This window comes from Zootoca vivipara, chromosome 14, assembly GCF_965207765.1.
Source record: "Zootoca vivipara chromosome 14, rZooViv2.hap1.1, whole genome shotgun sequence".
NCBI lineage: Eukaryota > Metazoa > Chordata > Lepidosauria > Squamata > Lacertidae > Zootoca > Zootoca vivipara.
The window spans coordinates 43610921-43637460 of record NC_142597.1 but is presented as its reverse complement, the minus strand read 5'-3'; the positions used below and the strand labels follow the sequence as shown (position 1 = coordinate 43637460).

General features: G+C 48.5%; 2 protein-coding genes across 6 annotated transcripts; one reads left to right on the top strand and one right to left on the bottom strand.

Moving 5' to 3' along the window:
• Positions 1-718: 718 nt before the first annotated feature.
• On the bottom strand, positions 719-15119 carry CTNS (cystinosin, lysosomal cystine transporter). 2 transcript variants are annotated; one of them, XM_088657870.1, is made up of 11 exons: positions 14938-15119; positions 13076-13159; positions 10028-10645; positions 9174-9261; positions 8142-8245; positions 7213-7344; positions 5874-5973; positions 5665-5784; positions 4870-5040; positions 3705-3822; positions 719-1465 (listed from the first exon to the last, which is right to left on the bottom strand). In XM_088657870.1, exons 3-11 carry the CDS (start codon positions 10048-10050, stop codon positions 1335-1337), a joined length of 987 nt encoding a protein of 328 aa, XP_088513996.1. In that variant the 5' UTR covers positions 10051-10645; positions 13076-13159; positions 14938-15119; the 3' UTR covers positions 719-1334. The 2 variants fall into 2 exon arrangements, with proteins under 2 accessions (XP_088513996.1, XP_034994950.3); XM_035139059.3 differs by having other exon boundaries at positions 10028-10106.
• Positions 15097-24984, top strand: SHPK (sedoheptulokinase). Of its 4 annotated transcripts, none has more exons than XM_035139058.3 (8): positions 15097-15234; positions 15874-16083; positions 16741-16882; positions 20426-20609; positions 21022-21174; positions 22535-22710; positions 23220-23420; positions 23521-24984. In XM_035139058.3, exons 2-8 carry the CDS (start codon positions 15898-15900, stop codon positions 23913-23915), a joined length of 1437 nt encoding a protein of 478 aa, XP_034994949.3. In that variant the 5' UTR covers positions 15097-15234; positions 15874-15897; the 3' UTR covers positions 23916-24984. The 4 variants fall into 4 exon arrangements, with proteins under 4 accessions (XP_034994949.3, XP_034994946.3, XP_034994947.3 ...); XM_035139055.3 differs by lacking the exon at positions 15097-15234 and adding an exon at positions 15364-15690; XM_035139056.3 differs by lacking the exon at positions 15097-15234 and adding an exon at positions 15375-15541.
• Positions 24985-26540: the final 1556 nt, after the last annotated feature.

The window sequence follows — 26540 nt, the reverse complement described above, 5'->3', positions numbered from 1 at the left end:
CTGTCACTGCTTTCGTTGACATGTTAAGCCTTGGAGGACAAGAGCCAACTTTTAAGAAGCAGTTCCACAAGCGTTGCTTTGTTCTCACTGTAGGAGAATAGGAAGGCCTATAAGCCTTCAGGCTCGGTGGATGCCCTCCAACTCTTAGCAGCCACAGGCAGCAGCATGGCCAATGATTTCCTTCCACTCCTAATTTAGGGAACCACAATGAACATGAGAAGGGCCTGCTGGAGGAGGCCAGTGGCCCATCTAATCCAGCATCCTGTTCTCACGGGAGCCAACCAGATGCCTCTTCTAGGAAACATGCAAGCAAGACCTGGGCCCATGAGCCCTCTTCCCCAGCTGCCGTTTCCAGCAACTGATTTTCAGAAGCATAGCTGCGTCTGACTGTGGAGGCAGAGCAGCGCCATCAATGGCCTCGGCTCCCATGAATATGTCTATTCCTCTTTTGAAGCAAACCAAATTGGTGGCCATCACTGTTTCCTGTGGGAGCGAGTTCGAGGGTTTCCCCTGTGCACCCATCTCCAGTATGGGAACATTCCTACACTTCCTGACCTGGAGATGCAGTGAAGAGAATGCAGTGCTTTGCGCTCTGAGTGACAGCACTTCCCCAATATAAGCCACTCTGCCCCACGGCTGGAGACTAACCAAAGGCTGCTTTGATCAGTCGCAACCGCACTGCATCGGGTTTTGCGGGATGAGTTTTGAGTCCGACCACCCTTGTACAAAGTTGCTTTTATTTTGCTTTTTTGTTTTAAAAGGGCCAGATCACCAGTTCTTCATCTCAACAGCAAAGCTAGGAAGGGAAGGAAGAGGTTGACTCAAACAACCTCCATGAACCCCTTTTCCTTCCTCTTCCTCCAGCCCAAGGGAAGACTTGCATCTGTGGCACAAATAACCTTCAAGTATATAAGTAGTTTGCGTGGTGGCATAGATTCCTTCAGAGGAACGACCCTTTTCTCCTTCCTTGCAGCCAGCTGCAGAATTTTAGATAGCAAGATAATGCCCCACAAGCTGGAGAGGAGGAAGTACCCCCCAAAGGCCGCTCCCCATCTTCCTTTACTTCTGAAGCAGCTGTGAACAACACTTGCTTGAAAAGCCCCCAAGAGATTTCCCTCTTCCAGGGGTTGTGCTGTAGTCTCAGAAGATATTAAGGCACCGGAAGGCGATTTGGAGCAGCAAAATGAGGTTTGTAGTAAGACGTCCATGTGAGGAATAGGTTGGAGTCACTGTGCTTTTCAGACAACCAAGCCTGCTTTCTGTAGTGTTATCCACCTCAAGGAAGCGCAGCTGGCAAAGGCAAGCAGAGGGGGCGTCGCACCAGGGCAGACGGGTTACTCAAAAGTCTCGTATTCTTGGGGACGGTACAAGCAGTAATGCTGGACGATGAACACAATGTCAAAGATGATGGAGAAGAGGCCCAGACCAAACTTGGTGGGGTCCCCAAAAAGCAGCTGCCATTCATCTGAAAAGCAAAGCAGGGAAGGAATGCAATGCAGATTGTGTATCAGCAACAGAATAAGTTGAGAAAAGATTAAAGGACACAAGAGGAAGGGATATGATGAAAGCTTATCCAAACTTGTACCCCTCCTGTCCAGATAGTTGTTTATTTCCTTGACATCTGATGGGAAGGCGAATAATAATAATTGGGAGGGCAAAGAATAAAAATAGCCTGCATCTTCACACAAGGCATGCGTAGACAGATTCACACACACCTCCCTCCAAACCCAATCATTTTGTGGTTTCTAAAAGCAAAGTAGGGGAAACTTCAAGCCAATGCAGTCCTCTAGGGCAGTGTTTCCCAACCTTGTGCCTCCAGCTGTTTTCGGACTACAATTCCCATCATTCCTGACCACTGGTCTTGCTAGCTAGGGATGATGGGAGTTGTAGTCCCAAAACATCTGGAGGCACAAGGTTGGGAGACACTGCTCTAGAGCTCTGCCTAGCAGCCCCAGGGCACTCCTTGAGCAGCCCTGCTCCACCCCTCTCCTGAAGCACTTTTTCCTCGGCAGAATGTGAAAAAGGAGGAGGATGACTTGTTTGCTTGGGTGGCAGGGCGCCTGTTTCTAGAAACTGCAGACCTGTGGGGCTGGAATGCAGCGTACTGTGAAAAGGGACTGCCCACTTTTGTCCCTGTGCGCCCACCACCACCAACGGCATGTGGCGCCTGGAATGTCCGATCCCTGTTATAAATGTCTTAAAAGGGGTGCAACGGAAAGCTGCCCCAAGCTGCTTAAGCAGATCATTGGGTTTTTAAACCGATATATATAAAAAAGGGGGGGCATCATCCACAGTGAATTCACCCTGACAAGATGAGGCAGGGGGCAGTAGCTTAGGCCTAGTGTATGCATGCAAGGGAATGAGAGGGTCAGAGGGGGCTCTACCATGGGTGGCGCTGTGGGTTAAACCACAGAGCCTAGGGCTTGCCAATCAGAAGGTTGGCGGTTCAAATCCCTGCGACGGGGTGAGCTCCCGTTGCTCGGTCCCAGCTCCTGCCAACCTAGCAGTTCGAAAGCACGTCAAAGTGCAAGTAGATAAATAGGTACCACTACAGCGGGAAGGTAAACAGCGTTTCCGAGTGCTGCTCTGGTTTGCCAGAAGCGGCTTATTCAGGCTGGCCACATGACCTGGAAGCTGTACACCGGCTCCCTCAGCCAATAATGCAAGATGAGCGCCGCAACCCCAGAGTCGGTCACGACTGGACCTAATGGTCAGGGGTCCCTTTACCTTAAACCCAGCACAGAAGTTTCAAGAATGGAGAAGGATTACGGGGTTTTTAAGGGTTTGTTTATACACTGCTACTTTGCCCAAAGACAGCTCCCCCCCCCAAGTGAACAGCATATTAGTATAATAATAATAAATGCAATAATCATTCAAAAAAAAGATGGCAAAAAGAAAATACCAATATTTCCATCAGCTTCACCTAGCATGGGTGATGGGGGCCCAGCGATATCTGGAGGACCACAGATTGCCCCCCCCCCCGCTTGTGCTCTGCGTGCAGCAGCATGTGGGGAAGATCATCTCTCACCTCCTTGCCCATCTTTAGATTCTTGTGAAAGGTCAGTATCAGAAAAAACAGAACTGTGGCAGGACAAACCTCTGGCTTGATCAAGCATGCTGAGTTCTATGTTAGATTACTGCAACACATTATACGTGGGGCTGCCTCTGAAGATGGTCCGGAAATTCAGCAGCCAGGTTGCTCACCAGTTTGAGAATATAATGGCATCCTGACCCAACTGCACTATCTGCCAATTAGTTTCCAGGCCCAATTCAAAAAGGCTTTAAAGCCTTAAACGGCTCAGGATGGCAATACCTCAAGGATTGCCTCCTTCCATATGAACCTGTCCAGACCCTGTGATCATCATTCCAAGGCCCTCCTTTGTGTGCCTCCTCTGCGAGAGGTCCAGAGGGTGGTAACACGAGAATGGGGCCTTTTCAATGATGGCTCCCTCTATGTGGAATGCTCTCCCCAGAAAGGCTCACATGGTGCCCCTCTTCAGGTGTCAGGTGACAGGCATTCCTTTCTAACCAGCCCTTTTTCTTTGAACTGTCTATGGCTTTTTCGATAGGGTGGGATGTTTTAGTGTATTCCCGCACTGGTTTTAACATACGTACTTACAGTAGGGTTTGTTTTTGAAAGTCTTTTGAGTTGCTGCGTTGAAAAGAAAGCGGCTAATAAATTTAACAATAAAAATAATAGTTACCATTGTTGTAAGACTGCAAGAACATCTGAATGAGGCTGAAGGTGCCTCCCGTGAAGTCCAGCAAAACGTTCCCGATGCTCCAGCCCTCAGTGCTCTTGCGGCGGAAATTCAGGTAAGCCTAAAAGAGGAGGGAGAAGGCATCAGGGCAAGGGGACTCCCACTGGGAAGGAAGATTGTCTCCCAAGCTTCAAAAGATGGGTTTTTGGTAGGCTGGCACTGGTTTTCTGGTAAATCGGGCCCAACTGCATACAAAATGAGGTGGTCTTTTTAAAGGGAAAATGGGACCGACTGAAGGAGGGTTAGGAGAATTAAGGAAAATGACACATGGATCTAGTTAAATGGCATTATTTGTTTTGATGTCAAGCTATAGAAAACCACGAAAGCTGTAAAGCAAAAATTAGTAATTTATATCATTGTATATCAGATGATTATGTTAAATAGGAGATTATTAACCCACAGGTGGCGCTGTGGGTTAAACCACTGAGCCTAGGGCTTGCTGATCAGAAGGTCGGCGGTTCGAATCCCTATGACGGGGTGAGCTCCTGTTGCTTGGTCCCAGCTCCTGCCAACCTAGCAGTTCGAAAGCACGTCAAAATGCAAGTAGATAAATAGGAACCGCTACAGCGGGAAGGTAAACGGCATTTCCATGTGCTGCTCTGGTTTGCCAGAAGCGGCTTTGTCATGCTGGCCACATGACCTGGAAGCTATACGCCGGCTCCCTCAGCCAATAATGTGAGATGAGCGCGCAACCCGACTGGACCTAATGGTCAGGGGTCCCTTTACCTTTTAATCCTATATTGTGTAATCTGAAATCTGCTCATAGGGAGGGGACAGCCATGTTTATATTTATACCCTAATCACCATTACAGGCAACTCCTCATTTGCGAAGGGGCTGCATTCTGGGTCGCTGTGTTCTTGCGTGAAATTGCATATTATTGGGACAGCCATTGAAAAAGCCTGCAAACACCCCCTCTGCCGCTTTTTGTGGTGTTTTGGGGTCACTTCCGGGTTCGGCATGTATGGGACATGCCTAAAGCAGTCGCTGCCTGCACTGTACTTTCGTAATATTGTTTGGTATGGACGTTAAGAAAGGAGACAGGGGCTTGATGACAGACAGAGGCGAAGCCCAGCCATGAAACTCAGAATGGGTTGCCCCCCCACTTACCTGTGGGAAGTATTTGACAAGGGTGACGCCCAGCTTGATGTAGGAGAAGTAGAAGAGGAAGGCCAGCCACGTGATCTTCCCGGCAGCGGCCACGGACAAGGTGGTGAAGACAAAGAGCCAGGCAAAGACGAGCAAGCCAACGGCCACCCAGGAGACCTTCTGGGACCCTTTCTGAAAGGCCAGATCAGCAGCATAAACAACTTACAAATGAGATATGCAGAACCAGGAGTTGGCACGTTGGGCGGAGGGTTTCTTTGGGGCCTGGCTCAGTGGTTAGAGCATCATCTATGCAGGCAGGAGGTCCTAGGTTCAATGCCCCCTGTATGAAACCCTGAAGAGCTGCTGCCAGTCAGTGTAGACATTGAGTTAGATGGACTAATGGTCTCTCACTCAGCCCTAAGTCACTTTATTGCATTCCTCTTTAAATCTGCTCTTAATTCGGAACCATGAGGACTAGCATCCTGCTTTATTTTGGGCGGGAGGAAGGGGTGCTGTGGCTCAGCGGTAGAGTCCACAGAAGGTCCAGGTTCAATCCAAGGGAGGGAGGGCCAGAAGAGACCCTTGCCTGAAACCCTAGAAGAGCTGCTGCCAGCCAGTGCAGGCAATGTGCTGGATGGGCCAATGATCTGACTCTATAAGGCTACCTATGTTTCTAAAGGGTTTCTAAAGTGAAAAAGCTTTTCCTTTGAGTTAAACCAATATAGATGGCATGCTGGCAGTCGGAAAAGGCGCAGGCGTACGATCTTAACCCTCAAAAGAGCTTCCGAGAGAGCGATCTAAAGGCTCCAAGCTCACCTCGTAGATCAGGCACTGGAAGATGATGAGGAGAGTCACAGCGACAGCGTGGAGGCTGAAGAAGACGTCATTGCTGTCCACCGGGTTCACGCCATTGGGATAGGAGCGCAGGAACTGCTCCTAAGGAGGCAGGCGGCTGCTGGTCAGAACTGGGAATATGAGGCAAAGGCCCAGCCCCATTGGAAGGAAGGAGAGGGGTTCCCACCTACCTTCACAGGTTTGACCCAGAAGAGGCCAACGTTAAAAACAGAGTAGGCAATGAAGCCAGTAAGGTTCAGGGCGATGAAGTCAAAACTGAGTCCCACAACGCTGGAAGGAGGCAGGGGGAGAAACCCCAGAAAATTATTACAACTTGATTTCTTGAATAAGAAATCAAGATAAAAGTATTTTTTATAAAAGAATGAAAATGGTTTATTGAATAAATTGTAACAGATAAAAACATTGGCAGTTTCATAACGGTATATATTTAGAGACGATAAGTAAATGAATAAATTAAGTTAATATGGATATGCCGAAGGTATTAAAAATAAATTTAAAGAACCGCAGAAAGTGGGGGAAGAAAGTCAAGTTTTGAAATGTCAGAATGATTGTAAAATCAGTGAAATGTCTAAATCTGAAAAGTATAAATAAAAAATTAAAAAAGAAAGAAAACTATTGCTACTTATTATTTTTAATTTGTTACCTACCCTTTGCTCTAAGGACCCAGAACGGGCAAAAACAATTTAAAATGCGGGATTAAGGGACTGTTTTGAACAACTTACAATCACAGCAACAGGATGGGCACTAAAACCATATGCATCTCAGGTGACAATGGCCAGAGTAAAGAGAAGCCTTCTGCATTCGCCAGAAACTTATCATGAAGGTGCCAGGGGCATCTCAATAGGGAGGGAGTTATTTGACTTAGGGGCTGCCAGAGAGGATGTTCTGGACTGCTGCAACTCCTCCCCGAACTTCCGAGGGTGGTAGAACAAGCAAGAGGGACACACACACACAACCTGCCGCCAATTTCAACACCTGAGAGGGTCTGTAGGGAAGGAGGCAGCTTTTCAGATCAATCAAAAGGTTATTAAAATGTACACCTTGGTAGGCATTCTTTCAGCCCAACAGGGAAAATGCCATCGGCTAGCTTCCAGGAGTTGTGCATCGTCAATGTCTTACGGCGACAGCCAACTCTGAATTTGCCTGTCTGCTCAAGCAAAGCTAGAATGTCAAGTTCCTAGACCTTATGACTACAGAGATTTTAAGACTGAAGGAAGCCTGTAGGAGGGGTCTGCTGTAAAGTCAGAGGCCAGAGGGGAAGCTGAGGGTGGGACACAGTGGCTGTGTGACTGATCCTTCAAGGGAGGCAAAAGTTGCTGCGTCCAGGAGAAAATGGGACAAAGGAGGAACAAAACAAGTCTGCACTTGTTTTTCTATATGCGATCTCCCCCTAGTGGTAGCTAGAAGGGATTGTATTTTAGCTTGTGTACGGGCTCCCCAACCTTTCTGGAAATCTGAGAAATGTATCATGGGCACCCCAAAAGCAAGACCCCTCTGCTTCCTTTTTACCTTTTCCGTCTCCAGTTCTCGAACACCTGAGGGTAAAAGGAGACTGACCAAGCCAGAAAGTAGATCCAACCAATCACCTGGTCCAGGATCCTCACTGCATTGCTGTGGATCACGAGAAAGCGGATTCTGGGCCTGTGGAAGAGGGAGGGGCAGCAGGTCACCAAAGGGAAGCTCACAGCACAATCCATTACAGTATACAAATCAACTCTGGCATTTAAAAGCCACTGGGCTCCAAGGGCCTCACCCTGAGGCCAGTGGGATGGAAGCCTTCAGAGTCCATTTCAAAGACGGGGAAGAGGAGGCCCCTACAGGTTTCACTTGGGAAGGGCCACCCAAATTTAGGACAGAGGGCCTCAAATGCAGCACTGTCTGGGATAAACATATGTTTTGGGTTTTTTAAAAGCAGATTTCCATACTAGCAAGCACCTCCCAATTTACTCTGCCTCCTAAAAATGGTTTTGTTCAGGCAGACAAAAAAAATGTGTTTTTAATTTGGCATTTAGGTTACCCTCAATTTTAATTTTGAATTGTTGCTCTTAACGCTTTCACTTAAGACTTCATGGTTTTAGTCTTTTCGCAAACCTCTGAGGTTTGTTTTTTGTCAGCCAAGCAGTACATAAATTTTATGATACAATATTTAATCAACTGCATTCTGTCATTTTCGAATATCCGACCTTTTCCCCAAAGAGCTCAAATTGGTGTGCATGCCTCACCCCCCCCCCCTCTACATTTTTTCTTCACAACAGCCCTGCGAGGCAGGCACAAAGCTGTAGGGCAGGTGGGTTATGGGTTGGCCAGAATTGCCTCACATCAGAATTGTGGGAAGGGAGGCTGAGTTTAAGAAACAAAAAAAAATCCCAAAATTGTTCCATTATGGCTCTCCTAACAAGGACAGAAAAACAGTGAAGGCTTACTTTACAACCGCTTACCCTGTTTGGCTGGATGAGTTGGACTGAAGATACACAGTCAGCTGCCCGACTTCTTTTGCTCTCACTAGGAAGCTCACCTTCTTTACGCCTGCCGTTACGATTACCTGGTAAGGCACAGAGACAACGGAAGTCGTTTCTTCCCAAAGGACCACCTCTCCCCATATGAACCGACCCGGACCCAGCGATCATCCTCTGAGGCCCTTCTTCATGACAGGTCTGGAGGGCGGCAACATGAGAACAGGGCCTTTTCTGTGGTGGTTCCCCGTTTGTGGGGTGTTCTCCCCGGGGAGGCCCGCCTAGTGCCTTTCGTTATAGATCTTTAAGTGCCAGGCAAAAACATTCCTCTTCTTCTGGGCCTTTGGCTAATTAATATTCTATATCCTTTTAATTGTGTTTGTGGGAGGGGGTTCAGGTTAGTTTTTGTTTTTATTATGTATTTTGTGTTCTCATTTTGTATTTTTATGTTGCGAACTGCCCTGTGATCTTCAAATTTAATAAACAAATAACTAGTCCAGGGCACTCTGCCTGGACCTTGGGACTCCTCTGGGCCACACACCCCTCTCCTAAGGCCACACCCCTCACTGGACATGCTCTGTGTCTTCCTCAAGCGCTTTTGCCTTGATCTGTTGATATCGCCTGGACAGAGGGGGCTGTGCACATAGAAACACGTTACACAGGTGTGACTCTAAGGCTACACTGCCCTGCTCAACTGAATTGCATGGATGCCTATTGCTTGCCTGTACAGGGATATGGGCTGGTGTACATAAAGACATATTAGACTTTGGCTCAGTTGGAATGCAGCCTGCAGTACACAGTTGGGTCCATCTATTTCCCCCCGCTCGTCCCGCCCACCACAGCCATGTGGCCCCCGGAAGCTCACCCACAATGGGAAGCGGCCCCCAGGCCTCATCGCCAGATTCACGTGTGCTGGCAGTGGTTCTCCCAGACTTCAAACAGGATTCTTTCCCAGCCCTTATTGGGGATTGAACCCGGGACCTTTCCCAAAAGGCTGGTGTGCATTCCGGGACTTACTTGATCAGGCAGCTCGACGATGGTGGCATTTTCCCTGGACGAATACGTAACATTAAACGTGATCACCAGCGTCTGATTGAGCGGAGTGCTGGGAAAGATGGGGCGGGGGAATAGGAGAGACATTAGCAGAACTACAGAGCATTTCTAAGACCCCATCTGCATTACCAACTTTATACTGTCAGGGCTTCCCCCCAAAGAATCCTGGGACCTGTAGTTCCTTCAAGAAGCTGAGTTGTTAGGAGACCTCTATTCTCCGTGCACAGCTACAGTTCCCAGAGTTCCCAAGGAAGAGGAGAACTTTCGAGGGTAATCCTGGGAACTCTAGTTCTTTAAGGGGGCTGGGAATTTTATCTCTAGGGTGTAAAATTCCCAGGCCCCTTAAAGAACTAGAGTTCCCATGATTACCCTGTAGATTCCTTGGGAGAAGCCATGTGTTTTAATGTAATGGTATGGGTGTGACCTTTGTCCTGGGGGAAGAAAGCTATATTCTGGCTATTTTGCAAGATGAGAAGTGATATAACTAGGCAAATACCCGTTTCGCATATTTTAAGACATACCCATAAAATAAGCCATAGCAGGATTTTTAAGCATTCAAGGAATATAAGCCATACCCCGAAAATAAGACATAGTGATAGGCGCAGCAGCAATGCTGGCCGCGGCAGGAGGAGGAAAAAAATAAGACATCCCTTGAAAATAAGCCATAGTGTGTTTTTTTGAGGAAAAAATAAATATAAGACGTGTCTTATAATATGAGAAACACGGTAGGGAGCTGAAAACCACAGTTATTTCTTACCACCACCACCATCCCTCCTTGTAATCTTCAAGGACAGAGATCAGAAACCCTAAGAGTTTACCTCAAAGTCACCGCAATGTCCATCACGCCACCATTCTCCAATGAAACCTCCCCAGGAACAGAAAGCGCTGGAGGTCCATCTTAAATAGAAAAGGGCAGGGGGAAGAGAGCTAGAAGGCATTTTCCAGCTTGAGGCAAGCTACTTCTGGCTTGGCGGAGAGAGAGGAGGTATGCTAAATCCCAACTGCCACATGAATCATGCATTTTACGCCAACCCCAAGGGAGCGTGCGGGGGGGGGGGGAATTGTATGAACATAGGTCCCCACACCCTCCTTTGATGTCGTGTATAATATTTAGAGGAGAGATTAGCTGGACTAACCTGTGCCCTAGCCTGCAACTGTGTGTGCAGCAAGTGTCAAGATTGAGGGGGATAGCTCAGAGCTGGTGGATTCTGAGCTGCATCACTCTGGTTACTGGAAGTTTGATGTACTGTAAATTTCTTAATAGAGTAGACCAGATTAAGTTACTCGGTTAGAATCTTGAGTAAGGTTTGCAAGTACTCGTATTGTAGTAGCCTGGAGGGGGCTACTTTGTATGCAGCGACTGGTCCAACTTGCCTGACTGGGAGTCTGGAGGGGTGAGGGCCTTCTTGGTTGTGGCACCCAACCTGTGGAATGCCCTGCAAGGAAATAAACAAGTACCTGACTTTTAGAGGACATCTGAAGGCAGCCCTGTTTAGGAAAGTTTTAATGTTAGATCTTTTGTTGTGTTCTTAATATCTTCTTGGAAGCCACCCAGAGTGGCTGGAGAGGCCCAGCCAGGCGGGTGGGGTATAAATAATAATTTTATTTATTTTTATTTATTATTATAGTATGGTGTTTCAGTTTAGCAATTCCTTGGTGTGGTAGCAAGGAAGCAAACACTGTTGCTGGTGTGTGACCAAATCTTAGTTTTTCAGAGACATGCTCAACTGGTTTAAATGTTGGGGTTTGCATTGCGTGATGTGTAAGCACTCTGTACATGGTCACGGTTCTACTGTTTCTGTAAAAATGAGGGGGGGGGGTGTTGGACATTCTCTCTTGTGTGTGTGAATCATTTGTTCCAGAAACAAAGAACAGAGAAGACGTTTCAAGAAGCAGCAGAAGGCCGAGATATTTTTTTTTTGTCTATACAAGGACCTTTTCTGTGGGAACTGTCATGCGCAGTGTGGCAGGAAGTACTGATAACAAAGGTTCTGTGTAAGTTGTTGCGAGTCTCTTGCTTGTGTCTTGTGGTGAGAGAAGCAGAGAGTGCATCTTGGACTCTAGTTGGACTCTAATCCTGCCTTGACCACTGCAGTGGTGAATGTCTGTATATATTTGCTACCAATATGCTTTTATGCTTGTCAAGTAAACTTCTACACTTGACTGAATCTTTATGGCGCCCATGAGTGTTTATTGCCTACTATGTGTACCTTTAACCCCAAAGACACTTCCAAGGAAGGAGCTGTGTTGAGATGCAAATCTGAGAATGGATGCTGGCACACTGGCACGCACACGCACACACACACGCACACACACAGCAAAAGTGATGCCAGACCCAATCCTTCCAAATCATCCATCAGAGTTGATGGATTGATACAAGATTCATTGTGCATTGTAGAGTTCCCTGTATATTTCTCCTAGGGAAATCTCTCTTGAAAGAGATTCTTGAGACAAGTTGCTTCCCCCCCCCCCACTCACTCCTCAGAGGAGTGGGGAAGAAAGATCTGTTGCTTATCGGTGGTTAGGGATAAATATGCCACAAATTAGGTTTCTGTTTTTGCTCTAACAGATCAGACAAAACCATAATTACGCGAAAGAAGGATCCGATGGCCTGATTGACTAGAGCTGAACCCGGTTGCAGTTTTGCAACAAGCAATCGCTTCTAATAAATAGATTTTGCCTGTAAGATATTGCCTGAATTTTAAGTTTCTTTGCGGGTGGGGAACATCAAGCAGCAGGGGCTGAAAGTCGACACCGACCAATACCGCCCCCCCCCCCAAAATCTCTCTATCAGGCCACCAACCCCTTTGGCCTTGCTTTGGATCCTCCTTGCGTGTTTTCGCCTGGCTGGAATGTGGCCTGGAACTCTAATAATAGCAGCAATAGAGAGGGGTGCTTGCATGTGTGTGTGTGTGTGTGTAGAACAGGGTCCCCAGACTACGGCCCGTGGGCCAGATGCGGCCCAATGGCCTCCCAATCCGGCCCGCGGCGATCCCCACCGCCCACTGCCGCCGCCTGCTCTTACGGTGCGCAGCACGGGTCCAGATTGGAAAAATCGCCGGAAATTGTTTGTGCGCATGCGTATGGGCCTCTCCTGACCCAGAAGAGGTCATTTCCGGTGCACTTCCGGGTCGGGGGAGGCCCATACGCATGTGCACAAACGATTTTCGGCGATTTTTCCAACCTGGAAGCGCGCCACCGCGCCAGCAAGTGTGTGTGCGCATGCGCACGGGCGCGCACTTCCCCCGCCCTCCGGCCCGCTGCACGCACACTCCCCTGTCCTCCAGCCCAAAGCCGAGTAAGTCTGGGGACCCCTGGTGTAGAAAGTAGAGCACAATACAAAAACACAATTTCCATGCTCTGCCCACTTTTGGCCTCTTACCAAGCAGCCCCGAGAAAACCACTCAGAAATGTGGCCCTCAGACTGAAAGAGACTCCCGACTCCTGTTGAAAGGACATTATTTAAACATATTCCCATCTCAAGGAAAGGTATGCCTGCCGCAGGGTCAAAGAATGAGCATCGTCAGACACCCACAGCAGGGTAAGTGGGCTCCTTCCAACTCAGTGGAAGTACTTTTGATTTCCCCCCTATTTACAGCTACCACCCAAATTGGTGGGGGATCTTGTAAGGAGCTAGCAGGAAAATGTGTTTTGAGAGAGGGCGGATCAGCACCCTGAACTGGGGGCTTCCCATCCCAGCCTTAAAGCCACTGAAAAGCCATTCCTACTTAGACTCAGGAAGTGATGGTCTTTGGAGGAAGCACTGCTGGTTCGTGAGTCTCATGACAAGATCACACTCGCTTGAAACGGCAAGGAATCTATCCAGAGGCGAAACTCCATCCTTTGATGGATGAGGGGTGACTTACCACAGGCTCCCAAGGACGCGAGAGACAGGCCCAGCAGAAGGAAGAGGCCGATTCTTTGCACCATTTTCCCCCAACAACTGGCAGCTGCAAAGTGGCAAGTTAAAAGAGGAAGTCCTGGTTAGAGAGGCAGGGAGCGAGGGCTGACGTCCCAAGACAAAATTATGCTAGGCAAGGGGCAGGCATCAGTCTTAAAAGTGGGTAGGCCTTAGTTCAAATCCCAGCTCAGGTGCGAAGCTTAATCGAGGAGCCAACTGCCATCTGACTTTCAGCAGTCTACCTCGCAGGGTTGTTGAGAAGGTAAATGGGTACAGTGGCTTCCGATGGCCTGCTTGTAGAGCATTAGTTACAATTTGTTTGTGCTGCGTCAAGCAATCATTACCCCATGCCTACACCAGCGCATTTCCCCATCCTTGTCGCAGAAAAGTCCTGATTTTGAAGTGAAATGGGTTTGTTGTGCAATACCTCCTAGTTAACTATAATTTCTCAGCCCTCCAGCATGTGACTGAATTCTCGGTTGGGAGATGACGATGATGACATTCCTGCCACCTTGAGCTCCTTGGAGGAAGGGCAGGATAAAAATGAGAATACTCTTTTTCTCACGAGATATTTAAGTTTTACAACATCCCAAAATTAAGGACAATAAAACGGAGCACTACAGACACTTAATGCAGACTCTTGCATCATCCAACTGTCATGATTGTGCATTTGTACAAAACCATATGCTCCCATTAAATTGAGGTGGAAATCTCATACCCACTTAACTGGGCATGTGCCCTGCTGAACTCAATGGGGCTTACTTATATGAGGAGACATATTCCAATACGGACAGCCCAGCCGCCCAGAGTGGCTGGGGAAACCCAGCCAGATGGACGGGATGAAGATGATAATGATAATAGGAATAATCATAATTATTATTTAACCTTTGCTTTAAAAACAACAACAACACCCTCATGGGCAAAGTTATATTGCAACCAGAATAAAAGAAAAAGCTCCAGCATAAAACAATGATTGCTTGGGATGAAGATGATAATAATAGGAATAATCATAATTATTATTTAACTTTTGCTTTAAAAAAAAACCCTCATGGGCAAAGTTATATTGCAACCAGAATAAGAGAAAAAGCCCCAGCATAAAAAAAGATTGCTTGACCAAATTTTGAATCACATCAAAAGCAGAAGTGAGCAGGGGAAACTCTTACTACCACCATTATTTTATCATTATCAAGACCACTCACTGCCAACCACCTCAGCGTCCAGCGACTGCACTGTTTCAATGCAGATTCCCCACTCCACCCGCAACCCGAGATTTTAAAAAATACCAGTATGGCTTAAAATCTAAGCAAAGAAGAGCCGGTTTAGAAGCGAGACGTTGAAAACATTTGGACTGAACTCTGTATGTGCTCAGAGGGGCTCTCGGACCCTTGCTTCACTGCCTCATAGCAAAGCATATGCACAGAGGCGCCCCGACTTGCCTGGTTCCCTATTTTTGGGGGGAGGCGGGAGTAAAGTTTTGAAGGGTCTCAATGGTGCGGGCCCCCTTGGGTGGGGACTGGGCTGCCATGCCCCCTGTGGCCATAGGGTGCTTCTGGGGGCTGAGAGAAGGAGGAGGGGAGGAATGAAAGGGGGACACTTCTCTCACACGATCCCCTTTCCAGCCCAAAGCGAGCGCCCCTATTTTAAAAGCACCGCTGTTATAGACTACAAGCCCCGTCATGCAACACGGCACCTGAGGCTTCCCAATGCCGGCGGCAGCGCACCGCAATGCACACTGGGAGTCGAAGTCCTGCTCGGTCTGATTTCCCCCCTCCCAGAAATAAACTTAAAAGGCCGCCGCGCAGTCCTTACAGCGGCCCCATAACTCACCGCAGCGGGGCGGGGAGCGGCGTCTCCTCCTGCCAAGCGGTTCCCGCGACTGCCGTCTTTTTCCTCACCGGCGTTGCTCCCAGGGAGGCCTTTCACGTCGTCACCAAGGAGACGGGCTTTATATAATGGCCGGCCGCGCCTCAGGCCTTCCTCCCTCGCCCGGCGGCCATCTTAGGTGCGGCAAAGTCCCCGCTCTCTCCCCGCCCCCTCTCTCCTTCCTGGCTTGTGAATTTTTTTGTGTTTCTCTTCCCCACCCTCTCAGGTGAAGTAGTGATTTGAGGACACCTGTAAAGTAAGGTAAGCTTGGGGAAGGTCCCTAGTGAGGAAGGAAGGCGGGTCTGAAAGAAGGCAGCTGACACGCCCAATATGGCGGTCGCAATCTTAGTTGCGTCGTACTTCCCATCGTAAAAATCGTACCCACATCCTGAAGGAGAACGACGCACCCAAGATGGCGGTCGCGTCCTGAGGTCGCCATGTTTGGTGTGGCGGACACCCCTCGGACGTTGGTCCAAAGTTCACTTTCTTCAACGCGATTCTGCTCATTTGATCTGCTTTTTTACTTCGTATTTTAGCCCCATCGTCTTAACACTGGCCCCATTTTAAGGTTGGAGGGGTTGTTAGCAGTGGCAAGCGTTTAGTCTCCTTTGCATTGATTTACCTACCTGTTTTCCTCCCTCTAAATTGTATTTTAATTAGTTCTATTCTTACATTCTTATATTGGTTTTTTTGTAAGCTAACTCTCGCGCAGGCAAGGTAGGATACAGGTTTGTTACTGTGCATTAAGTAAATAGAAATAGCATAGCTGATGGCACCATTCAATATATGTTTACTCAGGAGTAAGCTGTGTTGATCAGTTGGGCTTACTCAATTTCAGGTAATAGATTATAGCTTTGCACTCTTGTACAGCATTGAAACCATCCCTTCCCTTCCCTGCAGTGACCCAGGTTTTGTATAAGGAAGATGCCTCCCAAAATTCAAGACAAGGGTTTGAATCCTGCCATGGCGGCCTGCGTCCTGGGGATCGACTTGGGCACTTCATCAGTGAAAACCATCCTGGTGCAAGAGATGGAGCAGGGACCCACCGTGATCGCAAGCTGCGCCAGGGAAACCCGGGCTCAGGTGGAGAGCCCCAATGCCGGGCCACAGGTGAAAGAGGATGAGATGAATTAATGGAAATCAATTGGGTGGTTATTTGTCGTGAGTGGCCCATGGAACCTTCAAGTGCAGGAGCAGTCTACCTTTGAATATCAGCAGCACATTGTAGGCTTCCCTAAAGTGTCCTGTAGGCTGTGGTGGAGCACAGGAGACTTGACTAAATCGACCTTTGGTCCGATCTAGCAAGATGGATCAGAGGGACCTTTGGTTTCATCCAGCGTTGCGTTCTCAAGAACATTGGAAGTTGCCTTATACTGAACCAGACCATTGTTCCATCTTACTCAGTATAATCTACATTGACTGGTATATTTGTTCTCCATGGCAGGCAGGGAGTCTTCCCACCCAGGGCTGGAGAGGCCAGGATTGAACCTGGGACCTTCTGCATGCAAAGCAGATGCTCTGCCACTGAGCTATGGCCCTCTCCAAGTCCACTGGGGTTCAGAGGAGGCTGTGGACTTAGGTCGCCACACTTCTCCCCCTGCTAGAGCTCCTCTACATTCAAAAGCAGTTCATCCAACTGATAGAGCACTAAAATAAATCTGGCATGCCAAGATGTGAGCTGCTTTGCTATCACAGAAAGCAGGTAAAACTGTTTCCAAGCTTCATTCCCTAGGGACTTTCTCTCTCTCTCTCTCTCTGCTCATGTAGGGGAACGAGCAAGATGTCCGCAAAATTGTCGCTGCCTTGAATGACTGCCTTGCCGGTCTCCCCCAGCAACTCCTGGGAAGGGTTTGCCGCATTGGCGTTTCCGGACAAATGCATGGGGTCGTGTTTTGGAAAACGGGTCAAGGTGAGAGAGCTGATTTGCAGAATCCTCCTTTCCAAATCCAGCACCACGCCTTCCCCAACACTTGTGTGGTGGCATCCTATTTAAAAATGCAAGCATTTAAAAAAATCATAACTTAAAACTTTCAAGCCTAATATCTCCCTATCCTCAGATTCTAACACCATGGGGCAGGCACCCCCCCAAAAAAAACCCCCACCCCCAGGCAGATTGAACCTGAGATTGTATCTCAATGAATAGCAAAGATATTCAGGACTTTCCTTACACTGTTTGTATTCACGCGTGTGTGTACATGTTCTCTGTTCTTTTCTGTTCTTTTTCCTCTCTCAAAGTCATGGCCATGATAGCATTAAAAACGCTGGAGGAATTCACAGAGGGGAGGTTAAGGTAGGGTTACCAGACGTCCCCTGTTCCCGGTGACAGTCCCTGGATTTGCAAATCTGTCCCCGAACAAATTCCGTCTCCGGAATGTCCCCAGATTTGCAAATCTGTCCCCAGGAAATGTGGGAGCGGCAACCTCAGCATCCCAGAAGCACAGTGGGCTCTGGCTGGCTTCAGGAGCTGCTTCCTGCTTGCTGCAGTGATGCCCACCATTTTTCCTCGCTGGAAGTCCCCATATGATGTGTCTTGTGCACAACACATCATATGGGGACTTCCGGAGAGGAAAAATGGTGGGCGCCACGGCAGCGGGCAGTGAGCAGCTCCTGAAGCCAGCCAGAGCCAACTGTGCTACCAGGCTGGCTCTGGGCTGCAGAAGTTGCCGCTGCCGCCGCCACTGCCAAAGAGGAACTGGGGACGTCCGGCGGTACAGATCTCCTGCCCCCTGCCCCCTTTGTTTTGACTGATCGGGGGAGGCTTGGGAGTCACAGGCGGCCGGCCATTGCCCAGTTTTTTAAAAACTCTGGGCATTTATGTTTCACAGGATGTGAAAGAAGGGCTTTGCACCTTTATACAATATGCATGTGTGCTTGGGCCCACGGTCCTTCCCCTCACCATCCCCACTACTGACTCCCTGTTGCTACTCAGCTCCAAAAAAAAAAAAGTGTCCCTGGATTCATTGAAAAAAATCTGGTAACTATAGGTTAAGGGCTGTTAGCAATGATAGTGTAAATCAGGACATGAGAACCTCAGGCCCCCAGGGGGCAAATGTGGCCCTTCAGGCCTCTCATTCCTGTCCATGGAACTCTCCCTGGCCACACCCCCTTTGCAACCAAGCACTTTACTGGTCAAGCTTTGCTTGAGTGCTTTTGCCTGGCTGGAAATGCATCCTTGAACTCTGATAATGTCTCTTGCTTGCCTAGACAGCGGAGTATGTGAAGAAGCAAGCTTGCTACTTCACCCATTTTTGCCTGTGGGCCCTCCCAGCACTGGTACCTGGCAGCCCAGAAGGGCATGTGGCCCTCAGACTGATAAATATTCCCTAAAACGAACCATAATAATAATGATTATATATATTTTATTAATACCCCGCCCATCTGCCTGGCTTGCTCCAGCCACTCTAGGCGGCTTCCAGCACACATAAAAATAATAATAAAACATCAAACATTAATAGTAACAATCAGATCCTATATAAAAAGTCACAATAGCTTTAAAATAAAGAGCATTTGTCAAATAAAGCAATATTCAAGAATCCATTAGCAATTAAGCACCAGCAAATAATAAACACTTTACACTTATCAATTACAATAAAGAATTACTAATCTATGATCAATAAAAATAACAGCAAATCACAAGGCATGAAAATACCAGAAAACGTACAAAACCATGTAAAAGAACCAAACAGAAACAAGGACACACAACTTATATAATTATTTTTTTAAAAAAAACTATCCCTGAACTCCTCTCTTCCCAGCTGCTTGTGCTGTTCTCCAAGCTATGGTCTGTGACTGGAGGGGCAAGGCAGGTGGAGAAGCCATTGCCTGCAGAAAGTCTCTCCCATCAGAAAGGAATTGGGTCGTGTAGTGGGGCTGATTTCCTGAAAGAATTAGCTGCTTCTTGTCAGAGATGAATGTGGTCTTTAATGGCCTAGCAGGGTTCCCAAGCGATTTTATTCCTGGAATGCTAAAGCAATCAGAAATGGCTGATAGGTTGAAAGACAAACTTACTCCATTTTCCAGATTTCCTGTGGGTGGCGGGCGTAAGATGAAATAAAATCTGGAGGTTACTATTTGTGTGTGCTTTTGAGTGGAAATGCTTAATTTTTACCTTTCTCCAAAGCCATGAGTATTTGGTTTTGACCTCTGCCCAGATGTAAATGGATGCAATCTCTTTCTTCCTGCTCCTGAGTGGATTAGCCAAAATCACATCTTCTTTGCTGTAAATGATGATTTTTTTATCTTTTTTTGTTTTGTTTTTAACTGATTACCATTAATGTCCTTTCAAAGAGCCCATTTTCATGTTAGGAAGAGATAAATGGGAAGGGAAGGACAACCCAGCATGGTTGAAAACAACTTTTTAAAAGGAAAACAAAACAAAGGTCAGGAGAAAGAAACAAAACAAAACAAAGGTCAGGAGGCAGATTTTTCTTTCTTTTCTTTTTTGCTTTTCTGTGGTTTTAATCTTCATTTATCTAATGTCTGAAGAGCTATGCCTCTTCCAAAAAATCAGGCAATGTAGTTCCGCAAAAGAGGATTGCCCTTAACACCATTATACCAGTGGGTTGGTTTTGGGCGCAGGGAAGGGCCATTGATCAGGATTTGAACATCTGCTTTGCATGTAGAAGGTCCCTGGTTCGATAGGACTGGGAAAGAAGCCTGTCTGAAACCCTGGAGGGTTTCTGCCAGCCAGTAGGACTGGGCGATATATTGATATATTGTCCAAAACCAGTTTGAAGTTCACATAGTGATAACTGTTTCATAATATTTGAGCTGGCAATATATCGCAAATCACAGTGTGTGTAAGGGCTAGGCGATACCTGGTTTCCAACATCACCGGAAGCGGTGTCCTGGTTGTAGAGAAAAACAAGCACACTCAAGTTGTCAAGTTCAAGCACTTCTCTCAATGACCAGCTGGGATGGAAACCGCTCAGAGAGGGGAGGAACCCAATGGAGCTGGTCTCTCAGCTGAGCCAATGGAAGAGCCCTGCTTCTGATCTACCTCTGCCACAGCATGATGGAATATGTGTTGTCTGTTGCCCATTGGAGAAGCCCAAAGGGGCTGATGTCTCTGCAGAGCCAACAAAACGGCCCTGCTTTCCACCCACCCCTCTCAAGACGCTAGGAGGTTCTTGCTGGGTGCAAGTCACTATATCTCAGCAATGGACTTTGCAAGCCTCAGCGCTTGGAATTTGCAGAATGGAAGAGTTTATTGGGACAGTGTTGTCTGGGGTGGAAGTTCTGCTAACTTGGGGGCAAATGGAACGCCCCAGGTTCCCCCCCCCTGCTTCATTGAAAATTAAGGGTGGGGGTCCTTGTGTCCGTGCAGACATCCACAGTGCTTCGGGAGGAGACAATGATGGATGAACACGTCTCGGTATGGTCTGGGTCGCTTTGAATGAGCTGCACCTGGCTAACGGGTCCTCCTTCAGCAGCTCTCTCTCTTCCGTTCCAGGTTGCAAGTGGATCGAAAGCGAGCACGGGCGGAGGTTTGAGCCTGAAGAGGTCAGTCACCTGATCACATGGCAAGATGGCCGCTGCAGCATCCCCTTCCTGTCCTCGCTACCTCAGCCGCAGTCGCACCTCAGCGTGGCCACGGGCTACGGCTGCGCCACAATCTACTGGTACTTGAAAAACAGGTACTGCTGCCCCTCCCCACTTCAGCTTCCGCATCTTGCTTTGTCGCCTGCGATTCTGTGATTATTTATTAGCAGCCAGAGGCTGGGGTGGCCTTCCTGGTGGGTTCAGTCATGGGAGAGAGGCAATTGGGTTCAGCACTGGGACTCAGACCAGGAAAGTTCACGGGGCGACCTTGAGTCAGTTGCACATTCGCTCTCTTGGCCTAACCTACTTCGCGGGGCTGTTCTGTGGATCAAAAATGGTTTTTTGGGGTGAGGAAATAAATGCTTTGAGTTTCTTGGAGGAAGAGAGAGTTCTCTTTCATTGTATACAAGTCGTTTTTTCCACCCAGAGTCAGTCACAAATTAAAAGTTGTATTAACCAGTGGATGCCCAGGTTCATCAACTTTTTGTTTGCATGTTTATTGTACAGCCCAGATTTCCTGAAGTGTTACAATGCTGCCGGCACCATCCAAGACTACGTTGTGGCCATGCTGTGTGGCCAGGAAAGGCCACAGATGACTGTCCAGAACGCGGCCAGCTGGGGCTACTTCAACACCACAAGCAAAAGCTGGAATATGGACATGTAAGTTAGTGCTGTCGACTCAGATGGAGCCACTATTTTGAAGGGGGGGATCATTATTTCCTTTTTCGATTCTGTGTGATGGGATATGAGAGAAGGGGGAATGCATTTTCTTAGATTCCACCCCAGCCCCACCCACCAGCTCAATTTTATTTTATTTTGTAAGTGAATCAGGAGCAACCTCTCTAGCAAACCAAAAATGCTTTTCATTTTTAAAAATCCAACCCCTTGACGGACTGAAAACATTACATTCCTGACGATCATCTCCCCCTCCACCCAGAAAAGCTGTGTTAGCTGCTGTTTGAAGTGGCCCGGTTTGCTCTTTTCAGGGACAGGCATCTGAGGCCTCCAGCTGACTCCCCGAAGGGAAGATTCTCACATGCACAACCCTGCCAGGGAAGATAAAATCCGCTTCCTAAATCTGACTCAAGGTTGCGGACAACTTGGATTTGGCTTGTGTGTGTGTGTGTTTTCGGGGCTAACCTGGTGTGGCAACAGCAGCATGTGACGGCCATAACAGGGTAGGGGTTGTCCAAGGGGTGCTTGTTGGGTCTAACTGCTTGTGTGTGTTTTAAACTTTCTGAAGGGTTAACCCTTGGAGCGGTGTGTCCACACACAGCACTCTGCTTTTTAAGGGCAGTAGCTCGTCCTGATTTATCTAGCATGTCTGTGCATGTTTTTAAAGTACCACCCATACATTTTCTTAACAACAGCCCTGCAAGGTAGGTGCCAGGATAACCAGCCCCATGTTGCTGGGGAATGTGGGTGGGTGTCTCTAGACTTGCGCTGCTGTTGACAAGGAAAGCTGATCGGGAACACCCTTTGCGGGGAAGCCGTGACCTTCCAGATATTGTTGGCCTCCAACTCCCACCGCCCCAGCCCAGGGGCCGCATTCCCATCTGTGCAACCTCCCGGGGGCTGCATTACCAGTGGTAGGCTTGGCCAGGGGCAATGGCGGACAAAGCAACAAATGTAAATTTTAGAGTTTCTATTCTCCATTGAAGCAAGCAAGAGGCACTAACAGAGGTCAAGGACACTTCCCATCTTGGCAAAAATCCTCAGTGAGAATGCAAAGCAGGCCTGGTGAAGGTGTTGCCAGGGGAGAGGTTTGAGGGCCGGAAAGAGAGGCACGGAGGGCCGCATTTGCTTCCTAGGCTTGAGGTTCCTAACTTTTCTGGTTTCTGGCTTCCGCCAAGGGCCTCCCCTTCCACCTTCTCCCCCATAATTTGAGCAGTGATTTGGTGCAACTGTAACCCACACGGCTGTGTTAGCCTGAGATCCCTCCTTCCAAGCATGTCCGGTAGCCGGGCCCTTCTCCTCCTAACACAGACGGCTCCCCGTTGACCTCTGCCTCTGGTTTCAGCCTTAAAGAGTCCCACTTCCCCGTCCACCTGCTTCCTGAAGTGGTCCAGCCCGGAGAACTGGCAGGGGAGACCGCCTACGTGTGGCACCAGATACCAAAGGGGACGGAGGTCGGGGCCGCACTGGGGGACTTCCAGTGCTCGGTGTACTCCTGCATGACCGACAGTGCAAATGCAGGTAAGGGGCACAAAGCAGCACCTCTCCCCCCACCCCCACCCCCATAGCCTTCTGGAAATAATTTATTTGGAGCAGCTGTACCTGCTCTTTAGCAGGAAAGGCTCTCGGAGCAGCTTACATACAGTCAAACAAGACAGTCCCTACCCTCAAATTTACAATCTAAAAAAACATGAGATGCAAGCAAAAAGGGAGAGGGAAGGAGGAGGAAAATAAAAACACGGGCACCCATTTCTATACAGTAGTTGCTATAATGATCAGCTGGCCCAGTTCAGGGGCAAGAGGTGCCTGAGGGAGGTTCCCCTCCCTCCCTCCCTCCCTCCCTCCCTCCCTCCCTCCCTCCCTCCCTCCCTCCCTCCCGGGAGTTTCTGGGGACATGCAGGAGGACCCCTGTAGAAGCTCCCTTGTGGGTCCAGACTCACCCATTGAAGGCCAGTGTTACATATCTCTTTAAGCAGAATTTAAGCCCACCGGGTATTTTCCAACTTTTGCTTTCCTCTCCATTCTCCTAGTCCTCAACATCAGTACTTCTGCGCAACTCACCGTCCTGATGCCTCCGGGCTTCCAGCCGGGTGATTCCCCGAACCCTCGTTCCCCGTTGGCCTACTACCCGTATTTCAACAACACCTACCTGGTAGTGGCTGCTTCCCTCAACGGCGGCAACGTGGTGGCGACATTCGTGAACATGCTCGTGCGGTGGATTGCTGAGCTGGGTAAAGGAAGGGATAATAAGACGGGGACCTGTTTTTCCCCTCTACCTTTCAGTCATTTGATCCGTCTTCTTCCCCCAACCCTTTTAATATCCTTATGCAGGACTCCAAGTCCCAGAATCGGATCTCTACCCACGTATAATCAGCGCTGCCTTGGCCCAAACGGACACTGACCTCAACATCTGCCCCACCATCTTTGGAGAGAGGCACATGCCGGAGAGGTTGGCCTCGGTGATTGGGATCGCGGCCTCTGAACTCTCCCTGGGCCACGTGACTCGGGCGCTGTGCCACGGCGTGGTCCAGAACCTGCACTCCATGCTGCCTTCGCAGCTCCTGAAAGAAGCCGGGGTCACGCGGATCCTGGCCAGCGGGAGCGCCCTGGGCAAAAACGAGGTGATGCGTCAGGAAGTGGAGAAGGCCTACCCGTTTCCTGTGGTCTATGGGAGAAATGTGGATGCAGCCGTGGGCGCCGCCTTGGCGATGCTGCGCAGGAAGTGACTTTGGGGCTGCAAGAAAGCACTTCCTCCGTAAAGAGGGTTCGTGAACACACAGAGAGCCAAATGTTGCGGGGCAGAGGGAGAAAGGGAAGGCAAGAGAAAAGGCACCCCCTCCCCTGGAATAAAAATGCAGTGGATTCAGAATGATTCCATCTGTCTACCCAAAAATCAGATCCTTCCTGGAGCTTTCTGCTCCACTCACATCCCTGGCAGTAGAGGGATTGATGCAGGCCTCAGACGCCACTGAAAATTTGTGGGGGAAGACTTTTGGTGCCTATTCTGTACCTCCTCCCCTCAGAGTTACAGTATATACAGGCCATTCTGTGTTTCCATTGCTAAAAGGAACCAAATATTTATTCCTGTATTTTTTCCAGTCATCTGCTATTCTATTATAGCAGGAATGTCCACCGGTATTGTTGCAGGAATTTATGTATAGGTTGGGGGGGGGTTGCCCCTCCAGCAGATATCATGCCCATGAAGCCCGCTACCAAAACCAGCACAATCACTTTTGTGACTTTTGTGATTTGTCCCCACAAAACACTTCATCACAGTTTCTTCCTATCTGTTCAAAGGGCCTCTGCTGCAAAGTACCAAATTTAACAATTCACTGATAAATGTGTCTATGTACTAGCTCACTGGGAAAACTACAGAAATTCATAAAGAGACGTGAGCTCAGCTACTCGGCAGCCCCTCTGCCTGAGTGATAATCCCTGGCATCCTGATACCTGAGTGCCAGACAGGTAGCCATTCCAAAGGTTATGATTAACTTGGCTGGGAAACAGGGAAACGTAAATATCTCTTTTGTTACACTTGACAGATGTTTGGTGGAGGGCAAGGGGAGGCATGGGGCAGGGTCCAGCGTGCTCAGATGACTGCCACCAGACCTCCCCTTTCATGATGTAACCATGATGTAGTTGGGGGGGGTGTAACATGGGGATCAGCAACTAATAAAAGTTTGGGTTCTCTTTTGTACGGGGCTTCCATCTTGTTTCACCTGGTGGCAGGTGGGAGTCCTGTTGCGACAGTCTTCAATAAAGACCAAGCCTACTGGCTGCTGTTTTGCTCCGGTATTCCTGGCTGGTGTCCTTGTTTTTTGTCCAAGGGAGCCCTCAGATTTCTCTGTTAACAGTCTCTACCGGTAGATCACTGGACGTCTGTGGTAGATCACTGGTAGATCAGTGGCTCCCCCCAAAGAAGCTGAACGACTGTGGCTCCCCTATAAAAAGCTCAAAAGTTTACCTACTCCCTGAAAAAACCTCAACAACTTTGACCCTGAACCCCGCCAAAGGGGGTATATCACTGCCTGTTTTTAACTGTAAGTAGATCGCAGTCTCTTGGGAGTTGGCCACCCCTATATTATAAGGACAGGGAAGTGATGCCTTCAGATCCTGCCAGACTCTTTGTTGGTGCCTGTGATGGCAGCCATGGGCTTTTGGGAGGTTCCTCCCTTTTGCAGATAAACCCAGTGCAGCAGTACATTCCAGAATTAAATCTGGGAGGTGGATTACCCATCCCGTCCCCCCGAGTTTGTTATTCCTCTTGCCTTCAGGATCTTTTGGGGAGGGGTTTCCCATACTGAAGAGGAAACACACACCCCCTTGCATTAGAGAAGCATTTCTGCTTCGTAGTGGCTGCAGATGTCTCAGTGCAACGGGAATAAGAAAACTTGCCTGTGCTGATTTTGTGCCGTTGTCGTCCTTGCCTCTCTCTCCAGCCCACCTGCACTCGCTCATGTCTCTCCAAGTGGGGAGGGAAAATGGGGCTTGGAGCCATAATATGGGGGCAGGGAGCAGTCAGATGGAAGCAACAGCCCGGAGGGAAGCTGCGTCTCTAATAACTCAGGGATGGGGCATCTATAACCCTCCAGTTTGGATGGCATTTGGATACGTGCAAATTTTGAAGCATAGCTGTGTTCCGGTTCTCATACCATTCCAGAAAGTGCGGGTTTGATTGATTTTGCAATAAACGCACACTGAATGAAATTGCTCCATCCCAGGGAGAGACCCGTGGTTTTCTCAGCGCATCAGCGATGCAATCTACTAATCTAACCCTAAACATTTAAAAGCACCCTTTTCAGTGGTGGATTGTCAAAGCCAGCACCATGTGTACCGTATGTAAATGTCAGGATTGACGTGAGAAAGGTTTTCACTAAAAGGTCCGGCTCTTGAGACCCTCAGCGGTTTTCAAGGGGGCCCATGAATCTGCCAACATATGGAAACAGTTCTAGGTGTAAGGGGCTGGCCGAAATGTCCTAAATGAGCAGGTGCCAGTTTTGCATTTTTGATAGATTTCTCAAATGCAGCATCTACAGGGTTGCACTTGTTTTATCTCTAAGGGAAACAAACCGGAGAAGCAAAATGCAACGGGAACACTTTTAAGAGTTTAAAGTGGGGGTTGGCACCTTTTGGCCCAGTGGCCAAATGCAGCCCTCCAGGCCCTTGGGACTCCCCCCCCCAGACCACACCCCTTCTCCCCCAAGCAACACACCCCACCAACTCTGCTATTAACTCTTAAACGTCCTCTCCTCCCAAACTAGAAATATGTCCTTGCCCTCTGATAATGCCCTCTTTACTTGCCTGGAGGAAGCATAGAGGGAGGCGAGGGTGGTTGTAGAAACCAGCCAGCT